Source organism: Gymnodraco acuticeps, unplaced genomic scaffold (assembly GCF_902827175.1).
Source record: "Gymnodraco acuticeps unplaced genomic scaffold, fGymAcu1.1, whole genome shotgun sequence".
Lineage (NCBI taxonomy): Eukaryota > Metazoa > Chordata > Actinopteri > Perciformes > Bathydraconidae > Gymnodraco > Gymnodraco acuticeps.
Genome location: NW_022990966.1, coordinates 709,207 through 727,505, shown reverse-complemented (window position 1 = coordinate 727,505; position 18,299 = coordinate 709,207). Strand labels below are relative to the sequence as shown.

Here is an 18,299-nt window from a genome sequence, read left to right as displayed (position 1 = left end):
TTCAATAGGTCATATAAGCCTTGAGTTTGAGAACACTGCTCTCAATGTTTATAAAAATGTAGTCATAATAGTCTAGCTAGGGATCATGGAAACGACGATCAGCTTTTTAAATTTATTTTGTATTCATCTATTCAACATCATACATGAACATCATACATTGTACATACACCAAAGTCCAGGGGCAGACATACAAAGCAACAAGACATTACATACTATGGAGCTAATTTCCTGCCATAACTCCACAAACAAACTAAACACATTTTACAAATGCCTTATGATTCACTAACAAACAGTGTGGTTTGCAAATACCATCTACAAACTAATGCATTACGTTTTGCAAATAAAAAACATATCTATCAGACAAACACATATTAGAAACATATTATGTGTTTATCTGATAGAGAACTTAATGCATTAGTTTGTAGATGGTACATTTGTATGGTATTTAGTTTGTTTGTGGAGTTATTGCAGGAAATTAGCTCCATAACATACGACGATCAGCTTCTGCCAGCTGCACACTTGTATCAATACGTCATACGCAGTACGCGCCTGCGCAGACGCTGCCCCCGCCCCTTTCCCCTCAGTCCTTCATCCGCGTAGCTCCGCACCAGAATGGCGGCTCTTTTGGAATCTCTTCTGTTGAAGAAAGTGGACAATAAAACGGTCTTGGACTGGCTAAAGAATAATAAGGTTAGTCTGAAATGATTACGAGACACATATGTGAGATATCTTATTCCCCAGTGCTTTTGTATATTGTGTTTTATGAGATGACATAGCACTCAACTGATTGTAAACAAAACTTTTAGCTGCAGGGCTAACGGGCTAAGCTAGCTGTATCCTGCATGGACTGCAGACCAGATGCTACGATGTCAACTTTACTTCCAGAAAATGTAGCATTAACACATAGTTTACCAACACTTTTTGACATGGTACTGTTATTATTACTATCTGAAGAAGGCTGTGTCCACTCAGTAAACAGGCCTGCAACAGGATGCTGTTATTTGAAAGAAAGCACAGTGCAAATTATACTTAATAAACATGGTAAAATAAATCCAGACTTAGCCAAAAGACTGGTCAAGGTGTTACAATATGCTCCCTGAAAAACATCTGAACATTCAGTTTTATCATTGGAAAAGTAAGAGCAGTATTAATGTGTGTATATATATACATAAAGAATAACATTTCAATCTTGCAGTTAGTATTGCTTCTACTGCTGATGTAGGCTTCATGTGGTGATGAAGCTATTCACTGTTACACACAACTTTGCCCAACTAAATGAGCTCAATCTGCTTTTACAATAACAGCAGCAACAACCTTGCTCTGTCCATGTTGTAAATAAACATGGGCTTCAACTAGAACATATTTCTTATTGATGATTCTACTGCCGATTATTTTTCTTGATTTATAAATCAATCGTTTGGTCAGTCGTTTTCAATATAACGTGGAACAACCCCCCCCCCCAAAAAAATGATGTATTTAAATGTTTAGTTTCGTCCAAAACCTAATGATATGTTGTAAAAACAGTGAAAAGAATAGATAATTAAATATCTGCATCCCAATATGTTTTATTATTCAGTCTGACATCTGAATCAGCACATTCAAGTCCCTCCTCAAAACCCACCTGTTCAGATCAGCCTACTCACTGTCGTGCTCCCTATCATCGGTTTCCCCTGAATACCTTTTCCCAATCTTTTGTGTCCACTTGAATTGTCCTCTCCATGATGGTATGTTTGTGTTTTTATCATGTTCTGTTGCTTTTGTCTCTTAGAGTATTTAACTAATTGTACGGTGTCATGAAAGGCGCCTTAAATAAAATGTATTATTATTATTATTGGCAATTATGATTGTGTCAGTTGTCTTTTTGCAGCTCTAAATTAAACCAATACATTCATCTGAGTAATTTCAGCTATCAATAATATTTTATTTTGTCATTTGTATCTCTTTTTCCCTCAGGAAGATGACAGGCTGGCCTTCAGAGAACCTGCGGTGACAGTTCTCAAACAAGAATTTGTCCCATTTCTTTTGAACTTCCTGAGAGTGCAGAGCAGTCAGGCCCTCACCCATGGTCCTGCGACGCCAGCTAAGACCCCCAGCCGACACAAACCTGCTGCACAGACGCAAAGCTTCAGTGACAAGAGAGGTAGTCGGTCTGCTAGTGGTGGAGCTGGCTCTCGGAGTGCCAGCCGTGTCCAGCTGTTTTCTCCTGCTCCCTCAGTGTCCCCTGGAACAGAGTGGGATGCTGCTGGTCAGTCAGGGTCTTTCAATAGCCCCCCTTTTACTCCAGGGTGGAGCCCCGCCTCCAGGCCTTCAGGCGCTGATCGTCGGAGTAACCAGAGGATCAATCTGGGAGACTACATGGTTTCTCCTCCTGACGTCCAGAACAGCCCCAGCTTCCAGTCACAAAAAGCCCGCAGGAGAGGTGGAGGCAGCATGGCAGTGGGGGGACAGGGGAAACATGGAGGGTGGCGTGGAGGACATCAAAGTGATGAGAGGAGGTCAGGAAGAGGAGGAGGAGGGAATAGTAGGATAAGTGAGCAGGCTTCACCTCCATCTGTGGAGCAACTTAACTTCAACAACTTGGAAGACTTCCCTCCTGTTGGATCATCACCCATTTCACCGCCGTGAGTCGAAACAACTCTCAGTTTAACAAAAATGAACTCTTACTCCATCATCACTCCACCTGATCATTGATATTTTTGATTTGTCTAACAGTTTCTATTATCCTTCAGGGCATCTAAACCATCGAGAAGAATCAACCCAACACCGGTCAGTGCAGAGCGGCCGCACTCCAAACCAAAGACCTGCTTCACCTCCACCCCGTTCAGTGAGTCTTCGGGCCCCTCATTAATTGCAGAGGCGCTTGAGGGGCCAATGACAGTGGGGAGTCCCCCGAGTCTGCAGGAGGAGAGGGAGCTTCTCAAGAGAGAGAAGTGAGTGAACATACATCATTATTCTACTTATTCTGACGCAGACGTTAACTCTTTACTCTAGGTCAGTGGTTCTCAAACTGTTTCTGCCATTCCCCACTTTGAGCAGATGGGCCTTTTCAAGCCCCACCTGTTCCTCATCCCTCCAATAAAATGGTAGGCCAAGCTTAAAATTGTCAAATGTATCGTTCTATAACAGGGGTCTCCAAGCTTTTTTAGGATGAGAGCTACTTTCAAAAAATAAAACAACTCGTGAGATTTTACTCCTCTTTTTTTGTTTTTTGCAATGTATATATTTTTACATTACATTGCATTTAGCTGACGCTTTTATCCAAAGGGACTTACAATAAGTACATTCGACCAGGAAGACACAACCTTGAAGAAAACAGAATCATATAAGTACATCAGGTTTCATAGAGCCAAACATTTCAAGTGCTACTCAACTGGCTTTAGGTAAGCCAGTCCTTTATTAGTATAAAAGTGCTTTGTTAATAATTCTAACGCTCGAAGTGGAGTCGAAAGAGATGAGTTTTCAGTTTGCGCCGGAAGATGTGCAAGCTATCTGCCGTCCTGATGTCAATGGGGAGCTCATTCCACCATCTTGGAGCCAGGACAGCATATTTAGCACATTTTAACATTATTATATGCTTACCTTTAACCTTTGTGTGCTGTTTGGGTCTGTGGGACCTGTTTTCAGTGTTTACTAAAATAAAATGTATGCAATTTAATTATTTTAACCTGCTTTATTTGGGGGTGGACCTCACATCCTCTAGGGGGGTCCGGGGGCATGCACCCCTTTTTTAAAGTGAAATGCATCAATCTGGTGCACTTTGAGCACAACATGAATTTATGGACACAGCTCTCAACACTCAGATGAAAGGGAGCTGTATACTTTTCAATAATCCAAACATCTTTAGAATATGATCACAACCAATAACAAATCATTTAAACTTGTTAGTTAGCTCTTTCTTTTTATTTATGCATATTTTACTAATCACTCCCCTTTCTTTTTTTACTGTCCTATAGTACACATTGGAATGATTTCTTACTTTATTTTGTACAACTAGGCTATATTAAATAGATAAAGGTGTGCTCTCTCTAGCTCTACCAAAAAATGTATTAAAAAAAATAAATCTTCCATTCATCGCATCCATTCACGACCCACCTATCACATCTCTGCGCCCCACACTTTGAGAAACGCTGCTCTACGGGGGGGGGGGGGGCAAACAACTCAAATGTTGGCAACTGTGGCTTTTATTCACTTCAATTTGGTGACTTATGTGAAATTTCCAGGTTGAAATACTTTGTTTTCAACGGTGTACTTCTGAGCGAACTGCAGGATCTGTTGCAAGGACCTTGTATTTCATCACCGGTCATGTGGGGGTTTACTCTCATTTTGGGAAACTGCAGCTGGCACCGCAGCAAACACTAGGAAGTTCGTCACAACACTCTCTTCCTGCACTTTACCAGTGGCAAGATAAGCTAACACTTATTTGAAAACGTAGTTTGACTACATCCAAACTAGTTTGTTGAAAATGATCACAATAGATGAGTCATATAGTTATACTTAGACTGAAGTGACAAAGAGTAAAGTGTGTCAGTGTTTAATTTAGTAACCGGGGCAGGTCAGATCTCACACAGGCTACATTATTGAACTGCATGTAGTCATCTATTCCCCAACACTACAGTTTATATACTTGCTTATATCTACCTGGATCTGAGTAAATTAGATAGAATCTCATATTCATGAAGGTACAGACTTTAGTTGTCATAGGGTTTTATGATATTACGCTATGGCTTTCTTGTAGATCTCTTTTTTCACTATAAATGTGTTTGTTTATACTTTTAACCTGTTAGTGCGACATGTCTTCTTATGTGTGCCAGTGTACAATATGGATTTAAAATGGCTTAATAATGCCTTGCAGTTTTTCATAAAGTTTTAAAAAAAGGTGAACTACATTTTGTAATTAAAATGATATACATTCATTATGATTCTGAGGTTCTTTGACAGATGTCACAACATATCATTTTTGTTTTGTTATTTGTATCAATAGTAACCTCTGCTGTGCTTTGTTTACCCCACTCACTGCAGCATCACTTGCTCGTTACCTCAGTGTATCTCTGCTGTTTTAAATCAGAAATGTCTTGTTTTTAGGACAAAGCGAGCTCAGCAGGTCGGCTCTCCCCTGTCGTCCTCTCTGGACCCTTGCACCCCCACTAAGTCAGGGCTTAGGATGGGATCTAAAGTTACACCAGACCTGCAGACACCCTGTCCCGAACCTTTCAAAGTCACCTTCTCTCTGGAACTGGATCTCCTGGCTGAGCTGTACTGTACCTGCATCTCTGGTAAGTGACCACAAGGTGGTGCTAGTGTGCTACACGAAGAAAAATTCAATGTATTTTCGAATGCATACATTCTTAAAGGTGGGGTAGGTAATTCACTTCAGAAACACTTTTTGTTATATTCCATGGAATGCTCTTAACATCCCGATAGCAATGAATACATGAAATGCTAAAAAAATGTCATCAGTGGAAGCCGTGGCGCTGTAAAAAGCACGACCAATCATCTGAGCCGGCCCGGCTAAAGTAACTGGATGGCCTACCTGCCTGTCAGCCTTCCATCTGTGCACAAACTTATCTCGTGCCCTCATTGGTCATGTGCGCGTTCGTGTGTGTTGGAGGAGGGGCTCTGTAAGGAAGTCTGAAGGAAGGGGCAGATTTTTTTCGGCTGCGTAGTTTCAAATTCTAGCGCACTCGAGCTGGTTTCTCCATTCTTACCTACCCTACCTTTAAGATAAGTTAATGATTAGGTAATCAGACTTAAACATAAAAAAAATAATACTTCTGTATTTCAAATGCTTTAGGAGTAAGTAAACAAATGTATCTAAGATCTAAGAAAATGTGTTTGTTTGTATCATTACAGAAAACCTTGTGCCAAACATTTTCCTGGAGCTTTTCTTTGTGGTGCAGTTGCTCACGTCTCGGTCGCCTCACACTCATGATGAGGAAGAACAGGGCAGTTTGTGTATGGGTAATACAGGTGTGTAACTCTTTTATATGTCACTTTATTCCCATTATATCAATATATTCCGATTTTTTTGACTTTCTGTTAGATTTGAAATAGCTATTAAGTGCATTTTTGGTCACATTTACAGAAGTTCTGGAGAGAAGCTACCTGAGACAAGTACACAACTGTGTGTATTTTGCGGTGAAGGTTCTGGAGAATCAGTTTCAGTGAGTTCTTTGTATTTCTCATTTCACAGTTTCCTGCAATTTTCTCCTTCTCACTAACAGGAATATTTCAGTTCACAGCTCCCTGATATTTGATGTGGCTCCTCCAGTCTTCGTGAGTTGATTGTAGTTGTGATTTCTTGTCAGGTTGGTTTCTAATTTGGACAAGTGCACCTTGCGTCTGCTGGCAGAGAACGAAAGAGTGGCGTCTTTCTCTCCGGATCTCAGAGACCTCCTGACTCAGGCCCAGGAGGGGAGCACAGCCAAGGTGAAACACTATAAAGGCTTTTTTGTTTCCCTGAGTGATACTGAATAGACTGAAATATTGGGTGATCAATACACACTTCTCTTATTTACGAGAACACTTGATTTCAATTCTTATTATTTTGAATGTTTATAGCTTTAACTGTTGTTGTCATTACATCTGAAAATCTTGATAATCTATTAACCATCTGAGTAATAAAAAAAAAGGGAAATATTACATAACAAGTTGATACTTTGTAGACAATGATTGATCGATTAATTGAGAACATAATTGGGATATTAATCCATAGTGGTAGGACAGGGACACAGGAGACATTTAGGAAGATGAGGAAGACTGAGATAAAGATACAACTTATCAATAGAAACTTAAAGGTCCCATGTCATGGCCATTTCTACTGATCATAATTCCATTGTTGAGGTCCACTAGAATAGATTTATATTGTGCAATTTTCCAAAAACTCACATTGGTTTCTCAAACAGCACCTCTGTATAGTATGTGTATTCACTCTCTGTCCTAAACGGCTTGTTGGAGCTCCTGCCCCCCCCTCCCTGTGAGCCCAGTGGCCGTCTGCAAGACAGCGAAACCCAGCCCGATACACACACCCGCAGCCTGGCTGGGAGTTTGTGTGTGTGCTCAGGCTGAGTTCCGCGGTGTCTCGCCGACCCCACACCAGTGAGCCAGCTCACACTGTCCGCTCCTCGCAGCAGAGAGCCTCGCAACGTCCTGCCGAGTGTGTGTGTGTGAGGAAGTCCGCAGATTGGTCCAAACGTAACGGCTCCGCGGACGTAACGTCACTATACCCAAATACGTCACTATACCCAAGAAGTAAACAATGGAAAAAGAGAAATCTCCAACGAGGCGTTCTGGGGCAGCACAGACAGGTCTTTTCTGTGTTAGCGTTTTACTCGCTACAGGGTGTACTTTGAGGGTTTGTGACTGCAGACCGTTTACAAAAGCTACAGAAAAGCATGACATGGGACCTTATTACCATATTTGTTTAATCTCTACTATTTTAACTGATTTTATTTTATTCCTCCATCTGTTCCAGCTCTCTCTTTCAGTTTCTACTTTCATCCACTCAGTCCCATTCCAGCCGGCTACTGACAACCGCTCCAACTTTGGTAGTGACAGAGCTTTCCACATCTTCAAAAAACAGAGGTACCTCTCGCTTCATGAAAACTCCCTGTCTGAAAATGTGTAGCAGAGCAGTCAAAACTTCTATATATGTAAAGATCTTGATTTCAAGCAGGCTCTTTACTTTCTTTTCTCAGAGATATTTTTTACGAGGTGTTGCGAGAATGGGAGGACTATCACAAAGAGCCAGGGTGGAGTTTTGATCCTGCTCTCGGAAGCAGGATAAGGCAAGTCTATACAACTTTTACCAATGTTTTTGTTTACGGATCGGGTGTGATTTCAATATTTAAATGTTTCTTTCTATCTAATCCTCTGTCTGTCCTGTTTAGGGGAATGATGAGTCAACTGACCTCGGCCGGAAACCATTCCCATTTTGCTCGACTGTTTCTGAAGCAGCTTGTTCAGGTAAACCGTGGCTTTCAGATATTTTAAAATGGGGTTTTATTACGTACAGCAGCGTTTCTGTCTTGCCGTCATTTGACGCCCTTATTCAGCTCGGAACGCCCTGAACTCGAGCCGAGAGAAGATCGAGTTTTTATCGCTTGAATTGACGAAAAGGAAAAAGGACAAGGACATCCCTCTGTTGGAGGGGCAAAGGAGTCTGGTGGGATTCTTTTCGCCGCCAGCAAAGCGTGTTCCTGTGACGGAAAGTGTACTGCCGGCGAGCCTTGACGGGGGGTGCTAGTGGAGCACGCGCGTGAACTGCGAGCGCCGGAGCCTCGCAGTGGCTACGTGGTAAACTGTGGTAACATGAAGAGGCTCTTCTTAGTGAGCCGAGCCAAATGATCCGACTCACTAAAAAGAGCCGGAATTCCCACCACTAATACGTAAAGAGATGGTATCTATACGGGACGGCTCAATTCAAAATTCAAGTCACGGGACATGACATCACAACCCCCCCCCCCCCCCCCCCCCCCCCCCCGCTCTCGGGGTGGACGCCCTCTCAGCCCTGGCAGAAACACTGACGTACAGTTCATCACTTACAGTAGATAGCGGTAACAGAAGTGTGGCATATTGAACAAAGCTGTCACCATAAATCCGCCTGCGTTTTTTTTCCTTTTAGATGTGCAAAGGCCCCAGTGTGAACAGCTCTCCTGGTGATACTGCCGATGCTGACCTGCTAGGCATGCTGGGAGCTGACAGCCTGGGGCGTCTGAAGCGTCTGGAGGAGCGTCTCATCCAGCCTCAGGGAGTCGCCGGCCCCTGCCCTCCTCCATCCTTCCCCGATCACCAGGAGTTCTTCAGGGATTTCCTGCAGGCAGCTAGCTGGTAAGCAAATACCAATAAATACACCATTTGATGTCAAATATCAACTCTATCATGTAAGAATAAACATACTCGCACAATGTTAACATCTGTCTGTGTTTATTCATCATTTATTTATGCAGGGGGAGTTTAGGATTTATGAAAACCTTACTTGGGATTCTCAGATTTGGACTACAAAAGGATATTCATTTAAAAGAAAGATGTTTGTCCTATCTATGATGCAAATGTTTTAAATAATTACAGTCTGTTTATCTGTGATAATACGATTTAAACACAATTTTGATTATTATCGAGATAATATCGTGATTCTCATTTATTTTGACCATCATAGACGTAACGTAAAGAAATATTTTGCCTAGTTGTACGTTTTGTTATTCTTCAAGTAATAATAATACTCATATATGTCCTTTTTTTTATTTGACAGATGCCCTTTTTTTTATTCATAAAAGCTTTCAGTGTCTGTTAGGGCTGCTCAATTAATCGTATTTTAATCGCAATTAAGATTTTGGCTTGCAACGATTATGAAAACAACATAATTGAAATAAAACGTTTTTTTTTATTTTATTTTTTTTATTGGTTTTTCAGTTGAATGATACTTAAAGTTCACGTTAATCAACTGTTAATTATCAATTATTGACCCAAATAATCGAGATTATGATTTTTGCCATAATCAAGCAGCCCTTGTGTCTGTTGTCCCTCTGATCTAACAAGTCTTGCATACTGTGTCCCAGCTGCCAGCTGAACCAGCACCTGCAGGACAGTCTGTGCCAGCAGCTCCTTCAGCTGGACGAGGTGTCCATCCTCAGCCCCCCCTCCATCGGGGAGGGGGAGGGAGAGGGGGACCTGGAGCAGCAGGTATATACAATCAGTCAGTGGGTGTTTTTCAATCTCGAGGAGGCTTGCTTGGTAGCACATGTACCTCTGAGTCAGTTGCTTCAGAAGCGAGGCAAGAATCCTTCCTAGCCTCGGAAAACGAAGAATGGTGGAACAGGCTAACAGGTGTGCGTCATATGCGAGGCCCCGCCTTAAATGGAGCGCGATTTCCGCCAAAGATTTGGAAATTGGTCCGTGCGCAAAGCATTGTGGGGATTTTAAGACCGCGGAGGATACACATGTGCAGCCTCGAAATTTCCCGCAACGAAGTACGCCGGCCTCGGTAGAATTCCAAGCATCCTGGACATTGGAACAGTCCTTCGGTGGGACCACAGTCTATGGGTGGCACTCGATGACGTAGTATGCTTGAAATAGTTGCTCTGGAGCTGCTTTCCTCGACATTGAGAAACACCCAGACAAAGGGATGTTAGTGAAAACTTGTTTCCACCACTTTTCCTTCAAGTGCTCTGTCAGTTTGGATCAAGCTAGTTTTTTCCAACTTAGGCAAAATATGTTGTGATATTTCAGGAGTCGTTTTAATTGCAAACAAACACAAAAGTCCTATCTGATCTGATCGACATGCTTCTGATTGTTATGTAAACAATTTTTCTCTGTTGTATCTGCCTGATCAGGATGAGAAGCAGCGTTTCACCTCAGTGCTGCTCCTCGCTCGTCTTCTCGCAAAATTCCTGGGATTCATTTCCTTTCTGCCGTATCAAACATCTGAGAGACCCTCCAGGGAGATACAGGAGGCTGCTATAGCGCTGCGCAGCAAGGTGAGGGGATAAAAGGAAGGGTTATAAACGTACTCTTGTGATCTGTGTTTAGTCAAGTCCAGCAGTTGTTCAAATAGGTAAATAAATGCATGTCTGCTTCAAGGCATTCACATTTTAAAGGTCACCTATTATGCAAAATCCACTAGTTCATGTCTCTTCTACATCAACATGTGTCCCCTCTGCGCAAAGAGACTCTGGAAGTTTCAGGAAAAAAGACTCTCTCTCTTTTTGATCCATTTCTATAAAAACCTGTCTGAAAATGAGCTGATCAGATTTTGGCCACTTTATGATGTCATAACGATTTTGTTGTCTTGTGTAACCATTAGCCAATCAGCAACCAAGGTAACCCCCCCCCCCCCCCCCACCTTATCACCTGAATCTCCTCCTAGAGCACCATTGTGTTCTTTGTAACCAAATGTCTCTCAGAGGGGCGTGGGGAGGGGCTCCTTATTTTCATCTAAAGTAACAGACAGAGAATCAGCACTTTGGAAACAGGGCTGAAACAGAGGGGATTATGGGTAATGCTGCAATGATCTGTTTGGTGTTTGGAGCCAAACACTTCAGAGACATGTTTTGTATATATCTGAGACCTGTAATATATTGATGAAAAACAGTATATAATAGGAGACCTTTAAACACTGATATCTTGGTCCCACAGAGTGTTCCGGTGCTGGATGTGTGTGCGGTGCTGAGTAACAGCATGAAGAGGAGGCGCACCATCCTGACGGTGCCCTGGCTGGTGGAGTTCCTCTCCATGCTGGACTTCATCGGCCCTCGGCTGCTCTGCTACAGAACGGCTTTGGGAAAACTGCTCCTCCTGTACAGGTCTGTGTCCATCGCTGCACGTTTATATTCTGTACATTTTAGTTTTTAAAAGAAGGCGAATTCAGAATCAGCAGGTCAGACAAAGTCAACCAAGAACATGACAAGTAATGCACCCAATCTAAAGGTATAAAACACATCTGAAATAAGTGTCTAAAGAACCTTGTACAAATACACTTCATCACGTTAAATCTTATTTTTGTGTGCTTGTAGGAAAATGCTGCTGGGCCGATGTGGAGAAATGTGTTACCTGAACAAACTCCTAATGGTTTCAGTGTTAGGGTGGCTGTTCCAGGTGAGACACACTACCCAATATTATGTGTTTTTGTTTACAGCTAGTAATACATCCTACATGGCTCATATTTTGTGTTTACCTTGTGAAGATCCCAGTGATTCCTGAGGATATTTTCTTCACCAATGAGTTCACTGAGGTGGCAAAGCTGGAGGACGGCATCACGAATGCTGCAGGGCTAGTAAGTGAATTATCGCATTAAAAAGCTGTTTCTCTAATAAATGCTGTTTTTTTACTGATTTTGTTATTTTTGTAGGACTGCATTCCCCTGGTTGATCAACAGCTCCTCTATACATGTTGTCCATTTCTGGGTAAGTAGAACATGATGAGACATCTTTTATGTCCCTTCAGAGATTAAGGGTACATTTCAGATGTTATACATGGATATTTTACAGTAGTATAGTTAGTGTTCTCTATACGAGAGGTAAAAGGCTGTCAAGTACGAGCCAGATAGTTTAGATCAGTGGTTCTCAACTGGTGGGTCGCGATCCAAAAGTGGGTCGCGGGCCCGTTTTGAGTGGGTCGCAGATGTGTGATTGAAGGAAAAAAAAAAGTCAAACTTTTATTTTGAAGGTCCGATTTTCTAACGCTGTGCATGCAGTAGGCGTTGGACTGGAAGTACCGGCCAATCAGAATCAAGATTGTTGCCGGAAGTCCCCACGGAGAATAACTTTGCGGTAGAACTATTCTTTATACATCCATGGGTACAACTTCAGATAAAAATGAACACATAATGAAATATGACCCCCGGTCTGATGACTGACAGGTCACAGAACAATGGGGGCTATCTACCCTTACCCACAATTTAAAGTAAGTCACACAGACTATCTCCTCTTTACTCTTCTCTCTGTGAGGAGCAGCAAGCTGTCAGAACAAAGTGGAAAACAAACAATGGCATCAAATATTATTAATATTCCGGGTAGTAATAGATGTATTTATTTTCTTCTCAGAGTGTACCAGAATGCGTAGTTTATATGTTAGTAATTCTAAAAATCTCCTGGGGGAGAATCCCCCCAGACCCTCTTTCTGGGGTTGGGTTTTCAGCATGTGTGCCTTTTTATGTTATACAGTTCAGCTTTGATTCCATCATCTCATTAAACCTTATTTAAAAGCATGTTTGGGTTCTGTGAAGGGATATAAGGGATATGCACTGTACTTCACTTTCATTAATATTGTTTGCTGAAAAGCGTATATATTACAGCACGATTTTTTTAGCACGAGTGGTTCAAATTTCGGGTCGCGATTTATTGACAAAGGAAAAGTGGGTCCCGAGGCCTGACCAGTTGAGAACCACTGGTTTAGATCTCATTTGGTCTGTACAGCATATCTTCACTTGTCGCCACAAATTAAACATGCACTTGTTTAAGATGTGTGTCGATGGTCTGCCCTGTTTTCATCTAGGTGAGTTCCGTAAGCTCCTAGCTGCTTTTGTGTCTGGAAGCGCAGCCAAGAGTGGAGGAATTATCCGCAAGATCACTCCCACTTCTGCCGACCCGAAGGACACGCCGACTGCCAACAGGTCACAGCAGAAACTGCAGGTGAGTCAATGCAGGCGGTGAAGAGAAGTGTAGAAGGACACCAACGAATTGCCTGTGTGTGCGAGTATTTAAATCATCCACTAAACATGACAGGTGGACCTCGAGCAAGCCTTCTTTCACAACCAGCCTCCGTCGCTGCGTCGCACCGTGGAGTTTGTCGCTGAGAGAGTTGGATCAAACGCCGTGAAGCACATGAAGTAAGGACCAACAAGTTCTATCTTTCTCTCTTTCCATTCCTTTTCTTTACCTAGAATAACAGCTAATCAGCCTGCTACTTTGGTTGGTTGCCTTCCTAAGAAGCTGAGACTGTTAAACAATCCACATTTATCAGCACTAAGGTGGTGGCTGCTGTGAATTCACCCACTTGTATAGATGTATGTGTATTAAAAGCACTATTTTTAACATATCCAAACTGAACTATACGTAATGTAGGTGATTTTTGTTCTAAGTACGTGTGTGTTTATGTGTCTATTTGGGGATCATCAACAGGGCGACGTTAGTGAGTGAGTTGGTGGAGCGAGGGGACAAGATGCTGAGAGATGGGTTGAAATCGCCAAACTCAAATCCTTCGAAACTGAACGACTCCATTTGTGCTCAGCTGTGTGTCGCAGGATTGGAGGCCTTGGCAAAAGCCACCAGGTATGACAGCGTTTTTCAAAGCTGTCCTTCTCTGAATCCATATACAGAAGTTAATGTGATTTTTATAGCCATTTGATTGGTCGAGGTAAAATAAACTGCTGCTCTTCTGGCCTCGTCGTCACACACATTAGCATTTCTCTGCTGTGTGGTAATCTCGATGTGGTTTTGCAGATTTTGCTGTGAGAACAGTCCTGAGGCCATACGCACTCTGCTCCCCCATGAGACCTCCCCTGCTGTAAGACCTACAAATCACACCTTTTTTTTTTTACTCAGTAAAGAAAAAACACATTATAAACTTGTGTTTCTGATTTATTCCTTTTACTTTCTCTGCAGGTCCTGAACACATCTGAAAACATCACCAAACGTCTTGCAACAGAGAAAGCCAGCAGCTGGCTCTCTGCCAACATCACAGGTAACACCTAACGCACCATGCTTCTGCCTTTTCATGATCTTAACATAAAAGGCACTTTAAATCGATTCACTCCATTTCTCAAAACAGTCTTTTGGATGTTTATGCTTGGGTTGCTTCTTTGTATGCTAAATTCACTGACCCAATACCTTGTTCTCAAATTGAATTTGAACCACATTAAATGTACGGCACTGCTGTGACTGAATACTCTTAACTGAATATTATGACAACATTGACAAAAATGTGACACTGTCATGATTGATGCGATCATCTATCCTATAATGTCGTATTTGGACAAACAGTTACCCGGAGTATCAGCTCAGTGGATCCCTATTTTGATATCGATGCAAGTGAATTCTCATGCCATAATGTATGGTATATATACTGGCTTCTATGAAGGACCAAAAAGGATTCAGCTGCTGGAGTAAAACACCATTTCCTTCCTCGCTTCCAGTTAAATTGTTGAGGCCTATTGCACTATACTAATTTGACAAGGACTTCTCTGATCTAAAAACTGCATTTCTACACCTTTGTGTGTGTAGTGAACATGCTACATCATGCAGAAACATATCATAAAGATATGATGCATTAAAGGAACAACCTTAAAGCTGTCTGTGCTGACGGGTTCTCTTACAGAACATCACTGGCATTGAAGGTGAAAGGAAAATAGACACCGTTGCTGCGATTTAAAGTTCCCTAAGGACTTTCTGTTTTCCCCCCCTATCAGCCCTGATAAGACGCGAGTGGAAGAGCCGGTATGATCGTGTGATGAAGGCGGTGGGCAGCCCGGTGGCTCCAGGCTGCAGGGAGGGGGAGGGGGCCGTGCTCGAGCCGGTCACCCAGGAGCAGCCCACTACTCCCAAGAGGAAACAAGGGAGTGAGAGAGTGACATCCTGCCCTCCAACCTGCAGCCACAGCGCCTCACTGCCCTCGGACATCCTCGTTGAGATAAAGGTACGCCTGCATACACAGAAGGGAATTCCAGAGCAAAAGAAGCCCTTTCACGGAATCAATGTACTTCTCCCTGAGGTCAAAGTGAATGTTGTCTTTCTTAAATGTACTTTTAATAAAGGAGTGGCTGAGCATTGCTGTTGGCCCCATGACCGATGAGGAGCTGCCGACCGGCCCTCAGCTCAAAACGCTGCTACAGAGAGTTGGAGACACACTGGCCTGCAGAAAGGTACATGGGACACACAAGTGCAACAAAACAAAGACAACGTTTGGGTGGATGTGCCTATTCCTTTTAGTATCACACTCTGAAGCTTCATTCATAACAATGACATTCTAACTTCTAAATCTACTTCAGGATTCTTCAATGTTTTTTTAAAGAAGACAGACATTTAAAAAGTGAAATCTAAAGCCTTGACAGAAGCTACAAAATATATTATAAAAAATGATAATACTTTTAATATACAACCATGACACTTGTTCTCTTCTCTTCACTCAGTTCTCAACAGTGGTGTCAGAGCAGATGCTTCTTAACTGTACTGTCCTCCTGGGCTGCAAACTGGGTAAGAAATTCTATGAATGACCGACTGTTAATCACATGGAAATAAGGATGTCGTGACCTGCATTGTGTTTGCCTGTAAACTGTTACATAGCAACATAACGTCTAGTAGCTGTACTGTGTAACACACCTGAGTTCCTGCTGTGTCTCTCAGTGTCTGCAGAGCTGCCTGTACTCTCTCCCTCTGAGTGTAGCGGAGGTGATGGGGTCGTTGTGGTTGCTGGTTCAGGGTCAGAGCCTCTTGTCCGAGCTCTGCTGGAGCAGCTTGCTGAGCTGTGGGAAAGAGACTGCTGTTCCTCCGCCCCGCTCCACCTGCTCTTCACCCCGCTCACTGTCACTGCTGTGCTAAAGGCCAGCGACACTGAGGTACAACTGCAGTTACTAAAATATTAATGAAAGTGCTACATGTCCTTCTACCTTTTTATATGCATTAGATATTCCCCTCAAATACCTCACTCTTTCCTGTATGTGCATGGCCCTCTATAGGCCCTGCGGTCAACACAGATCAAGGATGATTTTGTAGGCAACAGATGTGCAAATGTTTCAATTTACTCATTTAAAATGGAGCAGAACACTTAAAATGTTACATCTTCTTTTTACCAGGCAAAACGTTTGAAACTTTGATACGTGAAGAAAATATTGGGAGTGTTTAAGAGATGATCCGACTGAGTTATGACAAGTTTTTTCCCCCATCTTGTTTGACTCTTGTAACCATTTGTAATGCATGTCGTTTCAGTGGAACAACTACCTGTTCCTGGTTAGAGAGCTGGTGGACAGAGGAGCCTTGAGGGAGGAAGAGGTCGTATCTCATTGGAAGAAGTTAACAAACTTGGCCTTGTCAGCGGTGAGGGTTCGCTGCATTCCTTTCATATTGTATTCCTTTGAAATTATTTTATTTGACTAGCGATTTGACCTCACTTTGACTCTTTCCTCTCTCTCAATGTGTTCTCTCATTTCAGGAGCTGATAGAGACTTTTCAGCTGCGGTCACAGAGCGTTAAACCCTCGTTGCCTCTGGCTCAGCTGCAGAGCCACATGGAGATGCTGCAGGTCTCACAACAGACAGTAGAGGGAGCTACATGACAACAGTCTCACAACTCGGCACCTCTTCTGTGATCGCCACAGTGCTCCATGTCACATCTGTCAAAGTGTTTTTCTAGACAGATCTGGGTAACTCTTTGTTGTTGTCCGTTTTTTCGATTTCGCCACTGCTATGCATCAAAGCTGTTCCACAGTCAGCCTCTGCACAGTCTTTGCAAGCCCCTGACTTTTGTTCTCCACCTGTGAAGTGACAGCAGCCTTTCATGAATCCCTGTGCTCTTTTGCAAAGCTGCCTGTGAGAACCAGAAAGCCCTATCAGTCAGAAGTAGCCAGAGGCCCACACCATCTCACTCCTTAAGATCTGTTGAACTTTCCTGCAAGCAAACATGGTAGATGATTGTGTCCGAAGGGAAATACTAGTACATTTCAAACAGCCAATACCATTGCACAGAATTGGCAAAGACGGAAGAGGGGTCATCCTCTAACTTCGGAGGATTCGAACTATAGTGTCACAAAGAATAAAACATTTTCTCCAAATGTCAAACGTTCAACCAGACAAGCCATAGTTTGTAAAGACACATTTGTTACTACAGTGGATTTTAAAAATGTGATTTGGTGGTTTTTGAATTCACCTGATAAAATAAAATGTCTTAATCATTTTAGAATAGCACTTTCACACACTGCCTTTGCCCGCCACTACTAGTGACTGCAGGTTTATTTCATGAATGCGAGACTGCGTTTGTGATTGTTTTTAGTTCATGTTGAACCAGTGTTGTATGCATTGTTTGCTGCTTTTAAATTGAAATGTTTTTTTTACATTACCTAGATATTAATAATAAAGAAGTATTCTGTGTTAAATGGTTGTGTGCTTTATCATTGGTATACAGATTGAATAGTTTCATGATGTAAGGGATGGAAGTTACACAAATGAGTTGGTTAAAATAGTGATGAAAATATTTGTGAATAGAAAATGGAGTTGCTGAATTGTATGTGATTAAAAAAAAATTTGATTTGATTTACATTTTGGGTTGTAAAAACAATATCTAGCTGTAAACACTAAATGTCAGTGGGGTTTTATTAAGGATAGTAGATGTATCATATCCATTGACAATAACTATATTATTCAATTTACACACAAATCTTCACTTCCATAATTATGTTTTAAACATTTTCATCACTTGAATTTCTTTCTTAATTATTAAAGGTTACTCCATTCTTGAGACCACTTTCTTTAAATAAAGAAATGCTTTGAACATATCGACACTAATTAAATTGGCTTTAAATTAGACCAAGCTATTATTACTTACTCATTTTACAAGTTTTTCTGTTCACATCTATTCTCATCACTTGGTTTTCGTCAATTAATTAATGTTAGCCCACTTCCACACCTTAGAAATTAAAAAGCCTAGGACATGACATGTCTAAAAAAATCATTAAAATAATCTCCAAAATATATTTTAATCAGAAAACACAACACAGTATGCTCCCTAAATATTTTCCACAACACTTTAAAAAGTAGATTGAAATAATAATAAACATGCAATAAAATAAAAATAAAGATTGTAAGAAATCTACAAAAT

The 18,299-nt window shown here is 41.8% G+C and overlaps 1 protein-coding gene across 1 annotated transcript; it reads left to right on the top strand.

Annotated features, from left to right (window-relative positions):
* The first annotated feature begins 565 nt into the window (after nt 1-565).
* Nucleotides 566-17,577, top strand: cdan1 (codanin 1). Its single transcript, XM_034235491.1, has 28 exons — nt 566-690; nt 1,954-2,621; nt 2,730-2,930; nt 5,083-5,273; nt 5,851-5,967; nt 6,083-6,161; nt 6,306-6,426; nt 7,472-7,581; nt 7,695-7,784; nt 7,887-7,962; nt 8,621-8,826; nt 9,555-9,678; nt 10,329-10,472; nt 11,131-11,297; nt 11,508-11,589; nt 11,678-11,767; nt 11,843-11,897; nt 12,988-13,124; nt 13,218-13,321; nt 13,614-13,763; nt 13,935-13,998; nt 14,097-14,175; nt 14,900-15,126; nt 15,245-15,352; nt 15,620-15,683; nt 15,834-16,045; nt 16,416-16,523; nt 16,639-17,577. The coding sequence occupies exons 1-28, from the start codon at nt 613-615 to the stop codon at nt 16,759-16,761; spliced, it is 3,975 nt and encodes a 1,324-aa protein (XP_034091382.1). The 5' UTR covers nt 566-612; the 3' UTR covers nt 16,762-17,577.
* Nucleotides 17,578-18,299: the final 722 nt, after the last annotated feature.

Bases quoted from the DNA above. Each gene is read 5' to 3' on its own strand.
- cdan1 (XM_034235491.1), top strand. From the start codon at position 613: ATGGCGGCTCTTTTGGAATCTCTTCTGTTGAAGAAAGTGGACAATAAA. The intron at 5,274-5,850 runs GTAAGTGACCAC...GTATCATTACAG, and splicing joins GTACTGTACCTGCATCTCTG to AAAACCTTGTGCCAAACATT. The intron at 8,827-9,554 runs GTAAGCAAATAC...ACTGTGTCCCAG, and splicing joins TTCCTGCAGGCAGCTAGCTG to CTGCCAGCTGAACCAGCACC.